Source organism: Neofelis nebulosa, chromosome 5, assembly GCF_028018385.1.
Source record: "Neofelis nebulosa isolate mNeoNeb1 chromosome 5, mNeoNeb1.pri, whole genome shotgun sequence".
Lineage (NCBI taxonomy): Eukaryota > Metazoa > Chordata > Mammalia > Carnivora > Felidae > Neofelis > Neofelis nebulosa.
Window position 1 is genome coordinate 111,832,516 of NC_080786.1, and position 22,537 is coordinate 111,855,052.

Below are 22,537 nucleotides of genomic sequence, written 5' to 3' on the forward strand. Positions count from 1 at the left end.
CTAGGAAGAATTAAAGAACAAAGTCTTTGCAGTACTTCCCAACCTTTGTCAGATAATGGCACAAAAAGAAAATATGCTTCTGCAGCACTGGATACAATGGAGAGGTAGAAATGAGCAACCTATAGGTTCCTGTTGGCTGCCCTAAGTGCTGAGGGGAAAGATCCATTTCTGGCACACCTATAACTAACAGAGTTTGACAACTCTGGGCTATTCAATAGTTCATCCATTTGGTAAGGATTCAATTTATTATGTGAGCCAGAACAATTCTCTACAATAATGTTAACACCACAGGATCTGTGCTTCATGATTATAATGAACAAATTCTCATTTCATCACATGCTCTACATACTAACTATTAATAGGCATCTGAAATGTAACATTACCAGAAGTTTACTGGACCTCAAGGAACCGAACTTCTCTTAGAGGTTCCTCTACTGGGAGGATTATTTTAGTATAATAATTCATATCAGCATCAAAATTTAGAAATACTGTGATACTCATAACATATATAGATTATTAAAAGTGTTACTAATTAAAATTTATGGTAAAGACAGCATCATTTCTGATAGAAAACATCTTCCTTTTTCCATAAAATCTCACATTTAAAAAAAGCATCTTCCCATTCATACGTTCTAGATCTTTTGTCCTTAATTTCAAAATTAAATTTTTCTATCCATGTGTATGTTTGAAAGGTTACAGAACTTTCTTTTTAACTCATATATACTCACAGAAGAACCTTGAAAAGTAGGAGAAAGGAAGTGACATTGGAAAATCTTCATATGAAATATGTGAGAATGAAGGTTTGTATTCTTAGAATAGGTCCATGGGAATCTCACAGAAGATAGTTTTTATAAACATCTGATAAAATCATATCTTCCTTTCATTTCATTTCATCTAAAGTCCCAGCTTCAGAACCAATTTTCATTTTACTCAGTACCTCCAATTCTTTAACCTTTTAAGCTGCAGCATCCTATCATAGATTTAAAAGACTTCACCATATTCTTCTGTCCTTTTAAGAACAGTGGCAAAACTTTCCTTTAGGATGCCTCCGTTCTCTGGGGGCACTGGCAAAAATAAAATCATCACCCTTACTAGGACAATGTGCATCACTGTAATTGGATCTTTACATATAAAGGAAGATCTCTCTATATATGTTCAAGATGATGAAAGGATTACATAAATCTACTCAAGAAGTCTCTGCAATTACATCTCACATTGCCAAGACATCAGGCATAGGTCTTCATGACACTCAAAGGATAAAATTAGGTTGCATTGTAAGATGGTCATAAAGGGGATATTTCATTAAAAATTATTAGGCTTGAAGCCTAAGGATTTGATGATCTTTATTGACTGAGGTAGAACTCCAGACAAAAGCATGGTTTTGGTAGCTTCTTTGATTCTGAACCTTTATAAAGTGAGTTTCTTTTGAAACTTGTTTGACAAAGGCAAGAAAAGATCTTTAACAACATTCTAGTTTACCTATACCTGGTTTCTATTATTGTTTTTTCGCCAAAAATCATTTTGCTTTGTAATCCTAAGAGAAAACATAATCAGGCAAAAATGCATGCCCAAAACATTAAGATCTGTGTTTCTCAAAGTAAATACAAGATACATGTTTGAGACTCCCAGTGTCCCACCCAGAGATTCAAATTGGAATCTGTGAGGGTATGGCCCAGGAAGCTACACTTTTAACAAATTACTCTGCTGATTAGTATGCATCCTAAAGTAGTAATTTCATTATTTTAGAAATTCCTATATTGATAAACATTAGCAAATGTGTTCTGACTATAGTCCTGTTCAGTCAAAATAAATTACCCCTGTCCAAGGAAGTGTGACTGTTCCGCCCTCTGGTGGCTAGCATGACAAACAGCTCATTCCTCAGGTTTTCTTTTTATTCAGAAAAAAGCTTAATAAAAACTACCATTTTATAAGGTGGGAAGGTTCTTAGGTTTATAACTGTAGCAAAGCATAGATGCCTGAATCTTCAGTTGAGCAGTAGCAGGCTGTCTGACACCTACAAGCTGTTTCTCCCTGAGATCCCAGGCCCTCAATAACCTTACGGCATTTCTTGGGAATTGTCCAGAACACACATTAAAGAGAGCTGTTTGGATGAACCAAAACAAAGGACTCCATTCACCTTAGAGCACAGTGAGGCAAATGCCAAGAAAGAGCAAGGAAGATAAGTGGTTCAATAAAGTCCCCAAGCCTAAACCGCCTTAAATTCATTTTCATTTAGATTACACTCCAAATCCTTTCCTTTCCAACTGATGGAACTTCCACTGTGCAGTGAAATATATCCCCCAAGGGCAACACACTAGGGGTAAGGAATCCTTGGGGAGTCTAGCCAGTTAACTGGCCAACATTTCTAAGTACTTTATCATTTGATAATGAATTAACACGGTTCATATGGCAGCACATTTAAATGTCAACATTCTATCAGGATACCAGTTTTTATACTTAAAATGGTGCTATAAAAATGTACTCTGGGCTAACCTTTGGCATAGCAATCAGCTATCCTAGGGATAATCTTCTTTTCTTTACTTGTGGCTTCATTTTAAAATTCACTTATTTTTTAATGAAATTATTATCAGAGAAATAAAATTTGTCTGATTAATTGAGGAAGTTTTTGAAAGCTTTTTTACTTTTATTTTAGTAAGTTCCTTTCTCCCTTATAGCCAAATGGTCCTATATGATATTTCTGTAACATTGCCTAGGATTTTTTTTTTTTTTTTTGCCTCTGAGTTTTGTTTTGCTTTTGAAAGCCTTGTCATCTTTGCATAACTAACAATGTATACAGGCCCTAGACCTACAAAGGCTGTCTCACTCTGTGCTATTCCTTAGGACTCTGGAAAGGTGGAATGGGTTCACTGACAAACCACTCTTATGTCTCAGTGACATGCAGGATATCTTCTCTTCAAAGCACCACATGGATACAACTGGTTAATACACTGATCATGACACACTGAACTGCCTACCTTCTATCCAACATTGGGGCAGATATGAAGACAAAAGATTCACTGTCCCTGAAGAGCTTATTATTCTGAGCAAGGAAAGGAGACAAGAAACAAGAGTATGAGACAACATTTAATCAAGTGGCAAACTAAATACACTCAATAAACTAGAGATTAAGCAGGACTACAGTAGACAAGGCTTCACAGAGCAAATGAGACTTGAAACTGGTCAAGGAAAGATTTAGATAAGTGGAGTAACTGGTTGGGAGGGAGCATTTAAGGCTGGCAAACAGAAGATCAGGTTAGTTCATGCCTTTCTCAGTCAGCAATGCAGCTCTAAAAAAGTCATTTAGTTTTTGTGAAATAAAGACAACTGGACTTGGTGATCTCTATGATCATATCTAGTTCTAACTTCCAATGATTTCTGAATTCTTTCCAAGTCTCAACACCCTCTTTTAACCACTTAAAATTCCTTTGAGAAATAAGTTTGAGCATAAATAAGCAAACCAATTATCTACATGAGTTTCCTTTCAGCCATTAAATTTCTCCTTCCTCATTTTCCCACTTATAGGTGTCCTAACTACTAGATGGTCTTTAAAGATTTGTTTTCTTCTTTAAGATTCTATGAATTAGCCTTTTAATCCTCAACACATCAGCTCTTTTCTCATTAGAGCAAAGTTTTGCAACCTCAGGACTATTAACAGTATGGGTCTGGTGATTCTTTGTTGTGGAAGGATGTCCTGCGCACTGTAGGACCTCTAGGAGCATTCCTGGCTTCCACTAGATGCCAAGTAGCATCTCCCAACTGTGACAAACAAAAATGGCTCCTGACATGGCTAAATGTTCTCTGCAGTGTAAAATCACCTCCATTTGAGAACCACTGCATGAGAGAGATGGACTACCTCTATAAGCCAGTTCCTCTTTTACATGACTTGCTGTGGGAAAAATCTGACAGCTCATTTGAAAACTCTTGTGTCTGGTATGTAGAGATGAAAATCTTGAATCTGACTAACTATAAGCCTCAAAGCAACTTTAAAACTCTGCACTGAAGAGTTTAGTTGCATAAGGATTGTTTCCACTAACCTGACAGATTGGCTCAAGGCATATGTGTATTTGAATATTTGTATTTGTGTTAATACCCTGTACCTTTGTTTCAATACCAGATATAAACTAATGTTTTCAGATAAGCTTCCATTTCTCACATGCCTTCAGGAGAAATAAAAGTCTAGACAACCAACCACATTTGCCTTAGTGGGAAAAAATGGGTTTCAGGAGGATTCCTAAGAACTTAAGAAATAACCCTTTACTGTTTAGACCTTTCCAAAGAGTCCTCTTTCAGAAATTTCAACTCCTTCTGTAGTAGCTTATAACCACCAGAGGCACAAATGTCTATTAGAATACAAGCTTTCTTCATTCTTCAACAAATCACCTATAAGAATGAACCAACAAATATATTTATGAAGCACCTAATTTTACCCAGTGCTATGTGAGGCAGTTATGGAAGTGTATGATTTAGAATCTAGGGTGGGAGTTGAGGACTACCTTAAAAGGTAATTAAGAGCACAACACAGAGAAGGAATTCTATAGAGAGTAAATACTACAGGAATTTGGAAGAGGAGCAGGTTACTCCAGGGACAAGGTTCAGGGGTTAGGTTTCAGACATAGATGAGATTTGAGCAGGGGCTGGGAGATGAGGAAGACTAAGATAAACAGAGGACAAAAGGTGTTCCAGGGTACTGTCAAGTGACACCAATGAGACAAGAATGAGACAAAAGCAGAGATGTGAGGCCAAGCAAGAGAGGAGAAAACCAGAGTTCAAGGAACAATGAGCAGGGTAGTGTGGCTTCAGCTCAGATGGTTGGGGTAGGGGTAGGCTTGAAGGGCCTAGTCCTGTCAGACTGTGAAGAGCCTTGAATACAATGGCAGGGAGCACTCTGTGTCTTCAGTGAAGACTTCTGGGTAGTGAGATAATGGAAATAACTAATCCTTTATACACTATCATTTCATTTCACAACAACCCTATATATCACCACAATTTTAAAGATAAAAAATGTTTAATTCTGAGATGCAAGGAAAATTGCTTCAGGTTGTTGTATTAGTATGTGACATGAGAAAGGTATAACACAAATTTAATTCTGTTGTCCCATTCTCTTTCCATGGCAACATACTGAGAAGCTACCTCAGTGCAAGTGGGAAGCATAATAAATTGCCTTTGATCCTCTCCATTACTTAAGAGCATAGACGGGATGTCTAACATTACATTCCTGCACTCTGTCTCACAAGTCTGCCACTTTATCCAGAACACTCAGAATTCCCCTAAAGATACACAGGGCTTTCTCCTACCCCCTCCCAGCTGTTCCACATGGATAATTTTCTCTTCTCTCATCACGTGATCCACACTGAAAGATCTGGCTCAAGCCTTACCTTTTCTGAAAACTTCCATGATCACCACAGTCCAGAGTGATCTGGCTCCCCTTCCAACTCCTCCCATCTCCCTGAGGTTATTGTTTGGGGAACAAAAGATCATGAATGTGAGAGGCTGAGCCTCACATAAATGGGGAGGCATGGGGAAGACTGACAGGATGGTGCTGTGGATAGGACATGGGAGAAAGCAAGACCAAGGAGAAGTGCAATTCCTCATCATCAGGAGACTGTTCTCAGGGAGCACTGGGGTGGTGGTTAAAGTCCACTCTATCCTAAAGCAGGGTTCTATAAGCAAAGGCACAAATGCAGGGCATGCAGAATGAGCTTGGAGGAGGTACCTGATGGGCCTCAGAGGTGGCTGGAGGAAAGGCATCAGAAGTGAGTAAAAATGATCCACAAAAAGAACATCATGACCATGCACATCAAAACTTATAAATAGCAGCTGCCTTGACAGTCCTGATAGTCACCCGACACCTCCAGAAAAGGCAATCAAAGGATCAAGGTGTAGCCACCATAAAGAAAAAACCACCAACTTAGCCCATGGGTAGTGGCACTTCAGCCTTTGCAGAAGACTAGAAAATCTTCCTGGATGATATACCCTAATTTAGAGTTTCCATTTCTCAAGCAACACCATAACTTATTAGGAAAGAATGATGGTCCCAAAATCACCTTAAAGAAAAAGAAAAAGAAAAAGAAAAAGAAAAAGAAAAAGAAAGAAAGAAAGAAAGAAAGAAAGAAAGAAAGAAAGAAAGAAAGAAAGAGAAAGAAAAAAAAGCGTTGTGTATTTTCCCAGCTCAGGGGGAAAGTGTTAGCGTTCAGCTTTGTCAGTCTCTAAATTCTGCTTCCAATTCAGAATTAAGCATCACAAATAAAACTGACACTTCAGAGGAAAATCTTCAAGTTGGTCTCCAATATATCTCTCAGAAACAATTAAATGCATAAAAAAACTTGCTTCAATGCAGCCACTCTTCAAACAATTCACAGCAATTCCTCAAGAGTAAATTGCTATCATTCACTATTAGTAAGTTGGCTGCTTTTCTCCTTCTTCTCTTAAAAAAAAAAAAAGAAAGAAAAGAGCTATTCCTTTTCCATTCTTTGCCTTTTAATGGTGTTCTTGACTGAATTCATGGATATTAGTTTTGAGGCTGCAGAAAATTACAGTTTATAGAGAGAGGGGTTAACTAAAAATTTCAACAGATCCCCAAAAGGTCCGTAAAACATTAGAAAAATTTAAACAACTTCAGGGCAACAAGGAGGGGGTAAATGGGTAGGGATCTCAGTGAAGAAGGATGGCATCTCTCACAGTGACAGGCATAAGCAGCACAGTTTTTTTTATATAAAACTTTTTTCTGATTATAAGAGTAATACCTATTTATAACACAAATTTTGGAAGATACAAATGCCAGAGCCACTGACTTTAGCTTCTATGAAGAGTAATGAGAGGACTAGGGAGAACAATGGACAATTATTACTATTTTTTTAGGCCAACTTAGCAACTATGGCCCTATTCCAGGTTTTCTCAGACTGCCAATGTGGAAGGAAATGTGCTCTGGGGGGGTTATCCTGTAATTACCGAATGCCCCTGTGCCAAGGAGTGGCAGACCCCCCCCCCCCCCCCCCCACAGAGTACAAGTTGATGTAATCTGTCTGTTCAGCCCAGACACAATGGCAGAGGGGCCAGTGTGGTCACTGGAGGAGAGGGGCAGGATATCCTTTCCTCCCTGCTAGCCAATCAGTGCTTGGATAATGATTCAATACTAAGCATTGTTCAAGTACTGGGAAGAAATATCTCCTTGGGGGCTCCTTTCAGAACTAGTTACACTCTTATCAGTATGATTGGTGGACTTGTGGCAGGGTGGGTGTGGGGGATGGAGAGGTGCATGTGGGCAAAGAATAGGGCCCAACAAAACTCACCTCTCAAACTATGGGAAAGGAATCTAGAAGTATCTATCATAGAAGAAGAGAGTGGAAGATGAAGAGGAACTATATTTTCCCCTTGTGCTCTCAGTCACTTGAATGGTATCAACTATTTCTCTATGATGATTCTCAAAGCCAGATCTCCAAGTTTTCAATGCCTACCAAACAGTTCCACATGGAAGGTCCAGTTACACTTCATAGTTGGCATGTGCCCACACCCCAGTGCACTGCTGCTTTTGGGTTCCTTTTTGTCTCACTTCTGGTGATGGTCCACCACCTTCCTTGTTGCCAGGGTTCAATATCTGGGAGCCATTCTCCACTTTTCTGTTCATGCCCCAGATTTAGTCAGCCACTCTGCCCTGGTATTTCTTTCTCTGCCCTCCCTCTTTTATTTGTGCTACTACTCCCCACATCCAGACCTCAGTACAGATGGTACTATAAAATAGTTAATCTATTACATTTAACCCCTCACCTCTCTAATCCAACCTTTGCTCATGTTGCTGGTGATCTTTCTACAATACTGTCCTGATCATGGCAATTCTCCAGTCCTCTCCACCCCCCACCCACCCAAAAGAGCACTTACTTCGCACTTATATCACTGAGTATATCACAAAGTCCAAACCTTCTAGATTAGTCCTCCATCTCTTGCCTCATCTCCTTTTGAAACTGGACGAACTGTATCCTCCTCACCAGAACACAGTACTGACCATCCTCCCACATACAACTGAGCTTTCTTACCTCACACCTTGTTCACGCTGTTCCTAAGGATAGAATACTCTTGTCTCTTTGTTCGTCCTATTGAAATCTTACTCCTATCTCAAGGCCAATACCTCTGGAAAACCTTCCTATTCTTCACAGTCTTCCTCCAAGTTTCCAAAATGCTTCTGTTTGTACCTCTATTATAGCACTTCGTTTTGCCTCTTTTTATGCTTATTTGTTATCCCTCCTATACCATAATCTCTTGAGAGGAAGAATCTGCTATCATTTATTTTTAAAACTCATATCAATGTTTCTCAAATGCAGTCACTGATCGCCCTTATAAGAATCACTCAGGACTCCACAGATTTCCATGTGCCTAGACCTCTGGAAACCAATGCTGGAAATCTGCATTTAAACAACCTGCCTGCTTCATTCTTGGGCTTATAAAGTTTAAAAGCCACTGTACTACATTACCCAGAATGTAAATACTGCTGGTGGTAGGTGTTCAACAAAGGCTCATGTGGCTAACAACATACCTGGTGGGCACAGCGGGCTTGCATTTGTTCTTTTCATAGACTCACAGAATGTTAGGGCCAAAGGACTTTATAGGTGCTGTAACTGCTTCATTTTTTCAATTAAGAGATAAGAAAAGAAGAAAGAGTAGAAAATAGTATCTTTTCAGGTAAACTCTAAAAAGGAAAGACTCATAACAATCAGACCAAGTAGGATAAAGAAGGAAAAGAATGTGTGAAGGGGCAGATTGTGTGAAGGGACAATTGTGGGTCAGATTGGTTAGAAACATGGCCCAGTAAACATCATTGCTTGTCAGCTGCCTCAACTCCTATGTTTGGGAACATGTCTCCAATAATTAATTAGAGAGGGGGAAAACAAGGGGTAAAGCAGAAAAGTAAGAAAGTTAAAATAACCAAAGAAAATAAGTTATGATGATTATCAAGAAATAGGCATCTTAAGAGATATAAGGAAGAAGACAAACTTCATAACATTAACATTGTTAACAGCAAACACTTATCTGGAACTTTGATGTGCCATGGGTCTCTCCTACGCCCCCCCCCCACCCCCAAGAACGTGCAAGTAGGTACTCTAATCTCCAGATAAGGATTACAGATGAGGAAGCTGAAGTCTGCAAGTCTGAAGTCTTGCCTGAGGACACACAGCTAGTTGATGCCAGAAACGGAATGCAATCCCAAGTCTATCTGGCACCAGAGCCTCTGCTCTAGCCACTAACCCAAGGCTGTTGTAAACTGTCAGCCTGTGAACGATCAAAAAAAACCTTAAATGGTTGCAAATGAAGATATGAGGAGGAGAGAGTGGGAAGAGTACCAAAAAAGAAAAAAATATCTGAGGTAAAAAATCTGACAATGAATAACAAGAAAGGGGACGTGTGCCTGGCTGGATCAGTTGATGGAGTGTGCAACTCTTGATCTTGGGGCTCTAAGTTCAAGCCCCATGTTGGGTATAGAGGTTACTTAAAAATAAATTCTTAAAACAACAACAACAACAACAAAGGGGACAAACAAAGAAGACAAAAGTTCAAGGTTAGTGTATTTATTTTAGCATACTATTTCTACATGAGATGCTATGTGTCTGGGCACCAAATGGAAGCAACTGGGTTAGGAAGGATTTTTGAAAACTATATTTCAATGTTTATTCTCAGACTCCCTCACTGCCCATGGTGTAATTACCACAGAGAGATTGGGATGTGACTAGGTACAACCACAAACCATGTTACATTATAAAAAAAAGGCATCAATTTCCTCTAACTTCCTCAGAAATCGGACAACTCTTTAACATAAATCATAGTGCTGCAACTCTATTTAAAACCAAGTGCTCTCTTGCAGGAGGTTAACAGGAATGAGCTAATCCAACTGCAGAATTTCCTTTTGAAAGACCTCTTACCATATAAAACTGTAAAATGTTTAGTGATAAAGTTTTATTGCATAATGAGAAAGTTCGGAGAAAGTCAAGAAAAAAAAAAAAAAAAAGCCAAAGCAGCATATGAAACTCTGGGCTATCTGCCATATTCATTATCTATTATTTCCACTTTTTTTCTTTATACAAATTAGTAGTGATTTACCAAACAATACAAAACACACACACACACACACACACACACACACACACAAAGGCAATAATATTTCAAAGATGTTTTTTCTAGTTTATCATTTCCTCCCTTTCATCACCACATATATCACAAATACTTGTGTCCTTTCCCATTAAAAAAGATAAAAACCAAAATACTAAATATTGTCATTCTGATAACACAGCTGGGTCCCCAAGGGAGTCAGGCAGCCCTGAATCTGCGCCTCACTGCGTCACCCCAAAAACCACAAATGATAGGAAGTCTCTGGGAGCCTTCATCCTTTCAACCTCCACAGCTAAAGGTGTAATGAGAGGTCTGCAGTCCTTGTAGTCAGGAACACTCCTGAGACAACACTGCTTTCTTAGACAATATGTTGCCAATGCAACACCAAAAAGTTCAAAGCACTTACAAAAGAATTTCATTTAGAGAAAGGGAAACATCCTGACTCCAGCTGTCTAACAAGGATCTAATAGCTCCCCCATAAATGCTGATTCTGACCTGGTATACTTTTAGATGTTTGCCCTCTATAATAATATGAAAAAGCACAAGGATCAGGTAGAAATTGGGCTACTGAATTATGACTTCAAATAAAAGAAAATATTTTCACCCTTCTGTACTTCCTTTGGTCACAAAGTCTCACTGCCATTTGATGACTTACTGTAACTAGGGTGTCCTGTAGACCACTTGGTTTCTTTTAAGAAATCATGGACCAAATAAGCCAACATTTTAAGAATTTAGTGAATACATTCCACACATATACTCCTTTTCTTTCTACTGCTCCCTAGATAAAACCAATGCCGCTGCCTTACTGAACTTGGCATCCTTCAGACCTGTAATCTATTCCAAATCCCAATCTCCATGTTGAACTGAGTTAAAACATTAAAACATCTTTTCTTCTGTGAATGAGTTTTCCAACTTGCTTAATCTCCTCCAAGACATCTGCTTTCTGATGAAACCCAGGAGCCTACAACTCTGAGTAGAATGTTCACTGTGTGGTCTTAAAACAGACATATGCATGGATTCCTCTTGCAATATGCACTCCAAATTTGGATAAAACTTTCTTGGAACTATTTGACATAATGTTCTATAAAAATTATCCAAGAGATGACACATTTTGAAGTTCCATACCTCATTTACTGAAATACATCCAAGAATAAAATTCATATGGAGGGAAAAAAACCCACAGCATCATTTTTTAAAGATTTGGTTATTACATCTAGGACTGTTCTAATAAAATAACTATCCTTTGCTGCCATCTAGAGGTAAAAACTATGTAGTGAAAATGAGAGTTATTTAAGTTATTAAGAAAACAAAATTAACTCGCACTATTCATGGCCTAGAAACAATGGGAACCCAGTAACTTTCCAGCAACTAAGCCTACAATGACCATCATCCCAAGCCACATTGTCTTCACCAAAGCATACCAGTATAGCTTAAAAGAAGCTGTACCATATTGTGTTCCATACCAATTGGTTTATCAGGTACATTAAGTTCTAAGTAATCTGTGGTGCTCATTAAAAATTCACATGTCCATACCCTACTCCTAGACAATCGGAGTCAGGAGGTTCTAAAATGGGATGCAGACATCTGCAGTGTTTTAAAAAAAACCCTACAGGTGGTTTTGATGAACACCTAGAAAATGCTGGGGCCATGAAGCCCTGGCCCTTCACAGTGTTGAACTTCCCACACCCAGGCAGACAGGGTTCCAGTGAAAAAAAAACTTCTTTTTTTATTTTTAAGTAATCTCTATTGATACCCAATGAGGGGCTCAAACTTACAACCCTGAGATCAAGAGTCACATGCTCCACTGAGCAAGCCAGCAAGGCACCCCAAAACTTAAAGCTTACTTCTAAAGGAGGTTCAACTATGGCAGTGTTTTTCAAAGTGTGGCAGGCTGACCACCTGCATCAGATGAATCACTGAGAGTGTACTAAAAATGTGGATGTCTGGGGGCACCTGGGTGGCTCAGTTGGTTAAGCATCCAACTCTTGATTTTGGCTCAGGTCATGATCTCACAGTTCATCAGATGCAGCCCCGCATGGGGCTCTGAGCTCACACTGCAAAGCCTGCTTGGGATTCTCTCTCTCCCTCTTTGCCCCTCCCCCTATTCATGCGCCTGCATGCACGTGCACAAAAGCACACACTCTCTCATTCTCTCAAAATAAATACATAATTTTAAAAAATGTGGATGTCTGGGCACATCAACAGACAAATGAATTACAATTTTAGGGGTAAGGCCCAGGAATCAACAATTTAAATGGGATTCCAACATAGATTTTTGTACACTAAGTAGGAGAACCAATCTAAATCTTGACAAAGCTAAAGGATATCACAGAAACCTATCTTGGAAAGACTATTAATGCTATGGCAACAAGATCAGCCAACGTGAATTAGTCCATCACTCATTTCAGTTGCAGCTGCCACTGCTTGTTCATGGTTTGGACAATATGGTTGATGTTCACATAGTATTCTGATTTCTGAAGTGTTTCCTTCCTTTTTTATCTCTTAATATAACTTGGTGTTGTTTTTTCCTAGTTGCACACTTATTATAGAAAACGTAGAGAATACAGAAAATAGAAGAAAAATAAAAAGCACCTATAACTCCACTAACCAGAATTACCCCCTAACAGCACTGGTATATTTTCTCCTAGTATTTTCTCTTCAAACATACAGAGTTCAAACATGTATATAGTTTTTAATCTGTCGGAAACTATGAGTCTGGAGTTCTCTCTTGTCTAGCAAGACAGTGGATGCAGAATTGAATACGAGAGAGGCTAATGTCTGGGAGGAGATAAGAGCCACGAACAAGGGTTTTTCATGTCCTTATTTATTGAGCTCAAAAGATATTACCTATGTGGTGAACATAAAGAAAACAAGATCTTACACATGTGAACATGGAGAAAACAATCAGACAGTACTCATTAACTTGCGTAATAAGCAAAGGGTCTAGGGGGCAAGTGGAGGTTGTGATCTAAGTACAATAGTATAATGGCATCAGATGGAAAGTAATTTCCTGCAGGTGATATAACAAGTTACTTGTGATCCCATTACAATAATTCGCTAGCTAACCCCAAGAGCTTTTGGCCCTTGGTGGCAGCTTTCCGCCCTAAACTTTTTTCTAAGCCTTTTTTCTGGATTAGAAAAGTTCTACTTATGTATGTAAGTAGAACCTATTCCCCCACATTAATCCTGTTTTTAACATTTCTGAATAAACATTTTCCTATATCTTCAAAAGCATCATTATTTAAAGATAGTATAATACTTTCACATGATTATAATGTAATAAATAGTGTAAACTTTTGTTATAAATAATGCACAAATGAATAGCCTTGCTATTTATAATGCATCTGTAATTCATCTCTGATTATTTCCTAGAAAAGATTCCTAGCAATAAAATGAGTGAGTCACAGGATGTGAGTTTTAGGGATCTTGATACATGCTACCAAACTACTATCCCAGTCATTGCTGAGGCCACCCATCTCACCAAATCCTAACTGGGCACTGAGTTTTATTATTTAAAAAACAAACAAACAAACAAAAAAGATTCTGCCTATTTGAGAGGTAAAAATATTGAGTGAGTATTCTGGCACCGGAGACCATGAGGACAGGATGAAAGGAAGGAATACGAATACCATTTACAAAATGAGGAGAGTGATATCAGAGTATTAGCATATCTTTGCTATGTTTAGGATTAAGTATCAAAAAAATGTCAATAAGATGGGGCACCTGGGTGGCAAAGTTGCTTAAGTGTCTGACTCTTGACTTCAGCTTGTCATGATCTCCCGGTTTATGGGACCAAGGCTGGCATCGGGCTCTGCAATGACAGAGCAGAGCCTGCTTGGGATTCTCTCCTTCTCTTTCTGCTCCACCACTTCTTGTGCACTCTCTCGTGTGCTCTCTCTCTCTCTCAAAATAAATATATAAACTTAAAAAAACATAAAAGTAATTTTTTTTAAATGTTAGTAAGAACACTAAGGTGCAAAAACTCTTCTAGCAGCTAGGCATACAGAAGATTGACTAAATGTACCAAAAGAAAGCATATGAAGCATATTCACCATATAGTTATGCTTAATTGAAGGATTCCTATTTTTAGCTAAGTCCATGTAATGTTTATTTGAAAATCTAAATATGGTTGCTATAAAAGTTAGATGGCATTTCAAGTGTTTATACAAAACAAAAAGACTTTACTGTATTTTACCAGTATAATAAAAACATGGAAACAAATTTCTATAGAATGGAAAACAATATAAGAAGGATTCCCATACAATCAGTATTAGAAATCTATGATGAAACCGCAATGCATTTTAAAAGATTTATATATTTTTTTAACTTTTAAAAATATTTATTTATTTTGAGAGAGACAGAGAGAGAGAGAGAGACAGTGTGCATGAGCAAGCAAGGGGCAGAGAGAGACTGGGACAGGGGATCTGAAATGAGGTTTGTGCTGACAGCAGAAAGCCTGATGCGGTGTTTGAACTCACAAACCATGCGATCATGACCTGAGCGAAGTCGTACGCTTAACCAACTGAGCCACCCAGGCATCCCTAAAAGATTTATATTTTTCATCTCATAGTAAAGAAAGGATGATGCAACCAAAGAGGGAGAAAATAATCATCATCACCAAATATGGATCACAATGGGAGAACTACAGTTAGCTGAGATATTTTTCCCATCTTTTTTACAAGTATTTGTATCCAAGAGTATTTTTCCCTAATAGATGAAAATAAGAGTATATCTCTGAGTATGAACTCAATCAAGCCTTTACTCTTTCACACTCCACAACTCACTCTCCCACTCAAGATCATTCAACATATCTGTGACTCTTCCCTCACTCCTTATATATTAACAGAGAACAAATATTAATACAATTCTACCTCCACAATGTGTCTTCCCCCAGACTTTGTCCTTCCTATCCACTCCATACCACCCCCCTCCCCCAACACATAGAGTTTGTAGAATCACATACAATTTTCCCTATCTAGGCCCAGTCTACGGTCCGATTTTGCTTGTCGAATACAACCTAATTTGAAGTCACTCCATTTCTCAACTGGGCCCAATTTCCTACTTCAGTGACACTGCCAAAAATATTCTCTCATCCCGGTGCCAAAAGTATTCCTTTACTCTAGAATACCCTCCCATTCCTGCTATTAAAAATTCCTGCTATTAAAATTACCCTCCCATTCCTGCTTTTAGAGACTCAAGTCCAATGCTACTTTCTTCATGAAGCTCTCTTAGACCCGTCGGTTGAAATTAATATTTCCCTGACAATCTCATGACCCTTTGAGATTAATTTGGGCACTACTCTTGCTTATCTCCCACTACACTACGATTGCCAAAAAGCAAGAAACAACCAATTTATCTCTATATTTAGTACCATCTACTATTGAGGTCCTTGCACACAGCACACTCAACACATGCTGGCAGAATTGCTTTAGTAAATATTTTTCTTCAACTTGACAGTCTTTAATCTGATGTGTCCCCAGAATCTAGTGTTTCCAAAGAAGTCAAATCCCAGGCTGACTCTATGTCCTGTACAATGTCTGGTTCTCCACCAGCTGTACCATTAACTACCTTTTGTTCTTCTGTTTAATTCAAGATCAAGGAGGTATGCAAGCAGAGAATCCCAACACGGATCCCCAAACCAAAATCTACAGGCAACACTAAGCTTTCCCCTAAAGCTCCCCCAGGGCCTATGGATAAGTCCATTCACCACACTGGCTGTGGGAAGCTACACATCATAAGGACTGTCACCTCTAACACTTTCCTCCACATGGGAGGGAAAAGGTAAGTCATACCAATGCACTGTCTGGATACATCCATCTACAGAAATATCTGGAAAGCTAAAATTACCAGTATGAAGGCCAAAGAGGAAAGGCCATCTCTCTAAGAAATGGTGAAGCGGCAAAATGACAAATAGTGCATTCACAGGTTGCTGGACCCGGTAAACAGGATCCTAAAAGAGCAGCGCATCTACGATTGTATTACCAGTAGTGTGTATTTTTATATACACACAAACAGGAGTACATGGCCCAAATTCTTCCAATTCCTCATTCTATTTGTAATCCACTCCAAAGTTGGACCTTTTATCATTACCATGGGGTATGACTGAATTCATTAGAATGGTTCGAAAGTTTTCTGGTGAACTCAGAAGTAACTCTTTCATTTCACAGAACTTTACTGGATATTTTGCTAAGAGGATATGCTAGCAAGAATTCCTAATCTGCTTCAACTAAGTCAGATTATTTCCATCAAAATGGCAGCACAATTAAAATCATACTTTAAGGTCTAGAACTATGATTTCTTTACAACCAGGAGGAGAAAAAAAAGTGGTAATTCTTAGTTACAAAGAAGAAAGCAACAACAAAAATGAGTAACTATTGAATACATCCTTTGTGTCGGACCTGATAATCACTGGTGTAATATACACACTTGACTACTGGCAGTTAGTCTTCTGTCCATTTTTTCTAGTAAGTTGCCCTTTCTATATATGCCCGGCCATGGAATCACTTTGCAAGACTTATAAGGAAATCCATTTTAAATCGGCATTTCTGCTTTCTAAAGCAATCAGGACATTTGAGAGTCAAAGGTCACCAATACTGAGATCTTTTAGGGAGATACAAATCACTGTCCTGGGTGTTTAAAAAAAGGCAACAATTTATCATCCCATCAGACATTCTTCAATCACATCACTTCCCCAAATCAGTGCTATAGAAAAACACAGTCAACTCAGCAAGACTCAAATTCCAATCCTAATTTTTTACTCATTTGACAATGAGCTTGGCATTCATCATTGTAGGCCTTGAGTTTCTTGTATGTAAAACAAAAAAGCTGAATAATTCTTTAGGTACCTTGCAGTTCTGATAACCCATGAATACGTCCAACTAAGAATGTTGAATTCCACCAGTCATCTACAAGGCGAGACTCACTCCCCTGGCAGTAGTAAGCTAAAGTAATTCTTTCATCACATTTAAAACTCTTTACTCAATTAAGAGAAAGGTGTGTATAATTCAGTGTGGACAGAGCAACACAATAATGTTACAAGACAAGCATTTTAAAAAATATTTATTTTTGAGAGAGACAGAGAGGGAGCTAGAATGAGAGGGGAGGGGCAGAGAGAGAGGGAGACAGAGGATCCGAAGGAGGCTCTGCACTGACAGCAGAGAGCCTGATATGGGGCTCGAACTCAGGAACCACAAGATCATGAATTGAGCTGAAGTTGGAAGCTCAACCGACTGAGCCCCCAGGTGCCCAGACAAATAAGGCATTTTTGACATGAGAGACAGAGGTATATTGCACTAAGCGGCAGTCAGGAAAAAAAAATTCTATGAAGAGCATGATGCAAGGATCTCTGTGATTCTGCACCAAGAACTGGAGACATGATCCTGGAAGAAATCCTGAAGGACAGCGCTTTAACCTTCTATCCTGAGATGGAGCCAGGAAAGCAGGAGCAAAGGAACTACCATTCTCCACACTCATCCAGCCAAGCCTGCTTCAATGTGCTCATGTCACTGTACAAACACCCCTGGCCCACTCCAATTTCAATGAGGAGGAACAGGAAATTTGGGTAGCATTGAGCTATGCAAGCTAGAGAGAGAGATGATGTGCAGCAGTCCCAGCAGGCAAGTGGCAGAGGGAGAATGCAGAGGAGGTCAGGTGAATTAAAAGCCTAAAGCAGAAAAGCCTAAGTTGAAAAGCCGTAAGAGACTAGTGGAAGGGAGTAGACTACAAAAGAAGGTGATGAAGCTCTAACATAAAAATAAGAGAGAAACAGTTCAAAAGGAAGTGCAGAGTAATAACAGGTGGATGTTGCAATGGGAAAATGTGTAGAGTGCTTAGTGCCATGCCTGCATTATGCAGGTAATGTTAAGTGAACAGAGAATGAATGAATGAAGGAGAGAAGGGCCATTCAGTCAACATGTAAGTGAGAAAATGTGCTAAGAGATGATAATGGTATATGATAGGGTCTGGAAAAGCAATTATGCCAGGTGACATTCAATACTGATAATTATGCTAAAGGAAATAAAAAACAGATTGAAACTGAACAGATTGAAAAGCAGCATAAAACAGGAAAAACAAGCACCAGAAATATTCCCAGAAAAGCAAAAGACCCTGGGAACGTTTTTACCTTGTAGAGGAGCACAAAATATGTTGCATGTTGGATATTTCTAAATGATTTTCTCCTAGGTTAGGAGACTCCTTAAAGTGCCATGCCAACCTGCCATAAATTAAAAAGAAGCAAGAAAAGATAGACAAGATACTGTACAAAGTACTAAAAAAGAGTTGGAAAATAGTGACACTTCTATGGCAAGCACTAGAATCCTGTATTTAAATGGTAACAGTTCTAAACCAATTAAGACAAAAGTCTTTAAAATAACAAAGTCTATTTCAACAAAAGGATCACAAACCGAAAACCAAGCGAATTAAAAAAAATTTTTTTTTATGTTTATTTATTTTTGAGAGAGCGAGGGACAGAGCGTGAATGATGGAGGGGCAGAGAGAGAGGGAGACACAGAATCGGAAGCAGGCTCCAGGCTCCAAGCTGTCAGCACAGAGCCTGATGCGGGGCTCGAACTCATGAAATGCGAGATCATGACCTGAGCTGAAGTCAGACACTAACTGACTGAGCCACCCAGGCACCCCAAACCGTGCTTATTTTACAGCAATACGTGACACAATAAAAATGCATAAGCAGCTTACAACTGGGAATACTATTTGGAGTTCAACAAAATGGTGTTTGATCTGTAACACAACTGAAACATGAAGAATCTTGTCTCCTGAACATAATCCTATTTCTGCAGAAATGTGGACCCTCTGAAAAACAATAAAAATAAAAGAATGTATCCTAATATAAATTTTAAGTTAAATTTTTAAAAGAAAGCAGATAAAAACCCAAGTGAATAAAAACAAATCCAATTTGTAACAAGAATTTTAATAACCTGAAACTTTTGTGCTGGAGTCCTTCCTCAGCCCTTCATTCGTTTAGCTTCAGTGATTTCTGAACTAATTCCCTTTTAATTATTTGGAATATAGTATCTGTTTTAATAAGAATGTGACTAATCTAATATATGACTGATAATAATGGACTAAGTAATGGAGTAACTGATGTAAAATGCAATCCTCTCTGGAATATGTTTCAAATTCCTATTTTAAGGAACATGTGACATACAACTCAGGTTCTGACACTGAATTTGGGGCAGGGGTATGCAAACTGCAGCCCACAAGTCAAATGTGGCCATAAACATCTGTTTATGTATGCCCTGCAAGTTAAGAATAGTTTTTACATTTTCAAATAGTAAAAAAAAAAAAAAAAAAGAAGAAGAAGATGAATATTTTACAAGACGTGAAAATTACGTGAAATTCAAATTTCATTGTCCATAGATAAAGTTTTACTGGAACACAGCCACACTCATCTGTTTACATATTTATTATGTATGACTGCTTTTATGCTACAATGGCAGAGTTGAGTAGTTGTGACAGTGACTGCACAGCAAAGCCTAAAATATTTACAATCTGGCTTTTTACAAAGAGGGTTTCTGACCTCTGGTCTAGTGTGATTTAGACTAGCAAGGAACTCAATAAGAGCTTAAATAATTTAATCAACTAATTTTTAAAAGAAATACTAGTAATTTAAGAATTCAATTAAGAATTCTGTGAAAGCTGATGAAAATAGGGAAACTATATTTCAAGCTGTTTGTGATATTTAGTAAAAATGTATAAAATCTATGAATGCATTAAAGTGTTCAACTAAAGAACATAAGATAAGAACAGGTCAAAGGATTTGTGCCACAAAATACTTTACGGTGTTGTTTTGAATCTGAGAGGGGAAATGGAAGTATTTTTAGGCCTTCCAAATTCCTGGTATTTTTCAAGAGATTCAGAGATAGTTTGCAAAATTACAGAACTACTATGCATGTAATTGGAGAAAGATGTATAAATTTGTATCTTTAAATGCTCACAATTGTCAAGAACCACTTGTTTAATCACTTGTAAGAACCATGGAAATTGTATACAGTAAAGTAAAACTAGCCCATGAAGGTTCTCTGTGGGTCCATTTGTTATATTATATAATCTTTAAGTACAGAACATTGATTGTTAATGTAGCACATGCTCTCTTCTCTTTCTTTCCTCTCAGCTTTTAAAATGTATCCTGTCCCTGTTTTTTGCCCTTGAACATTTGTCTTAAAATAATAACACTTGTATTTTGGTTGAACCATATCAATGTATAAACTCCATAATGTAAGCAGATGTTTTACCCTCTAATTCCACCACAGTGTCTAAAATAGGGCCAAGCATGAAAGCTCAATAAATGATTTTGACATTGATTCTCTGTTGTGTGTTATCAAAATCTACTGCAATTATTCCAAGTCTAAATTCTACATGTGGAAGCAATGTTTTACAACATCTACTCTGCATGGCTGCTTATAGATAAAATTAATACTGTAAAGGTCTAACTTCAGTGTGAGAAGAAGAAAAAAAAAATCAAACACTTGAATTATTCAGGTTTAAAAGATCCAAGGTGTTCCCCTACTTCTTCATCTCTTGGAGGAATTCACAGATAAAGCAATGATTTGAATGCAATGCTATAAAATGGTAATACAACAACAAAAATTACAATGCTAGTTTCAGCATTCTCAAACAAAATGAACAGTCACATTGATTCTAGGTAACAAAAGGAATTATCAGTTTATTGTTACTTTTTAAGTTTATTTATTTATTTTGAGAGAGACAGAGCATGAGAGGAGGAGTGGCAGAGAGAAAGGGTGAATCTCAAGCAGTCTCCACACTGTCAGTGCACAGAGCTTGACATGGAGCTCGAACTCACAAAACCATGAGATCATGACCTGAGCCAAAATCAAGGGTCAGACTTAATTGACTGAGCCACCAAAGTGCCCTGAAATTATCAGATTATAAAGCAAAATTCTGTTTTCTCCTTTCAAAACAAAATTTATAAAACTAAATACAAATATGATTAGAATAAAAGGTTAGTAGACACGGTTATACACAAGGATTTTCAACGTGTTTTCAGAAAGAGAGAACTAGAATCTACCAAATCTGTCAAACGCCTGGGCAAGATTTTGATAATTCTTCCAGTGGATTAAATTTCTTTAGATGTGGAACTCCCGTGCTGAGGTCTTCAAGATGTGGCTATGAAATGAGTGCTACTCTAGGCACCAGATACTACTGGTACCAGGACCCAGATACTACTCTAGGACCCAGATACTAATGTAGGCACTGAGGATACAGCAAAGAACAAGGTAAACAAATCCCTGCCCACAGGGAGCTCATATTCTAGTGTGGGATCACACCAGAATGTAATAATTTAACAAGAAAATGTAATATACTAACAAATGTAATAATTTAACAAGGCAAATAATAGTTGGTGGTAAGTGCTCTGCTGAGAATTACCATAACATGATAATGTAATAGTACAACTAGATGGCTATTTTAGACTGGCTGACCAGGAAATGTTTCTCTTTTGGTGATGTCTGAGCTGAGGTCTTAATGTTCTAAGAAAAGGCCAGTCATCAGAAATACAGGAAGAAAGAAAAAGGAATAGCTATTGCAAAGAGCCAAGACAGAATGAGCTTGGCCTACTGAGGCACAAAATAAAGGCTGGTGTGGGTAGAAGAGCACAAACTAGAGGGGAGTAAGTAGTAGAATATCTTGGCAGATACCAGTCATGTAAGTAACCTGGGTTGTATTGTGTGGGTCAGAGGGAAGCCACTGGAGGGTTTAGGCAGGAATGAGATCTGATCACTCTGGTCACTCTGGCTGCGAATTACAGAACAGTCCATAGAAGGACAAGACAGAACTGGGAGTCCTGTTAGTTTATTGCAGTGGTTAAGGCGCATGATGACCATAGATAACATGTATTCTGAAGGAGTTAGGAGAAAAATGGAAAAAAAGGGATTTATGATGTCTTAGAGGCAAAGACAAGACTTGATAGATCAGACATGAGGGGTGAAAGAAAAAAAATAAATGAATAAATCAGGATATTCTAGGCTTTTGTTTGTGAAATTGGGTAATTGGTAATTTAATTTACTGAGAGAGAAGTCTGAAGAAAAAGCATCTAATTCAGTAGATGGCTCTCATTTTCATTTGACATTGCTATTAAATAAGCAAAGACTTGAAGAAGACAGCCAGGTGTGTGAGTCTTGAGCTCTAGGATCAAGTTAGACTTCCTGGCAAAGATTGTTCTCAAAGCCCAATGATACAACCTACTTATCTGTATCTCTAGTCAATGTTCTTTAAAAGAATAAACTTTGGGAGAGTAGGAGTTAATAGACACAATTTGATAACGATGCATATAAACTAAAGGGTTTGTAAACTATGAGCCTCTTGTAATTGATAAAGGATTGTTATTTTAGAGATGAGATTCTTACCACTGATAATTAGAATAATTATAAGAAATTTAAGTGCACAGACTGGTTTCAGATTGCCTGCC

At 38.1% G+C, this 22,537-nt stretch overlaps 2 protein-coding genes across 6 annotated transcripts in view; one reads left to right on the plus strand and one right to left on the minus strand.

Annotated features, from left to right (window-relative positions):
• The window catches only part of FILIP1L (filamin A interacting protein 1 like), a 304,022-nt gene extending 283,608 nt beyond the window's left edge, over positions 1-20,414 (plus strand). For all 3 annotated transcript variants that reach the window (XM_058731621.1, XM_058731622.1, XM_058731623.1), the window contains one exon: positions 15,689-20,414. In XM_058731621.1, coding sequence (XP_058587604.1) covers positions 15,689-15,880 — 192 coding nt within the window. In that variant the 3' untranslated portion in view covers positions 15,881-20,414. The remainder of the gene's footprint in view (positions 1-15,688) is intronic.
• Positions 1-22,537, minus strand: part of CMSS1 (cms1 ribosomal small subunit homolog) — a 383,233-nt gene that overhangs the window by 356,914 nt on the left and 3,782 nt on the right. The gene's annotated exons all lie outside the window — the stretch shown is intronic.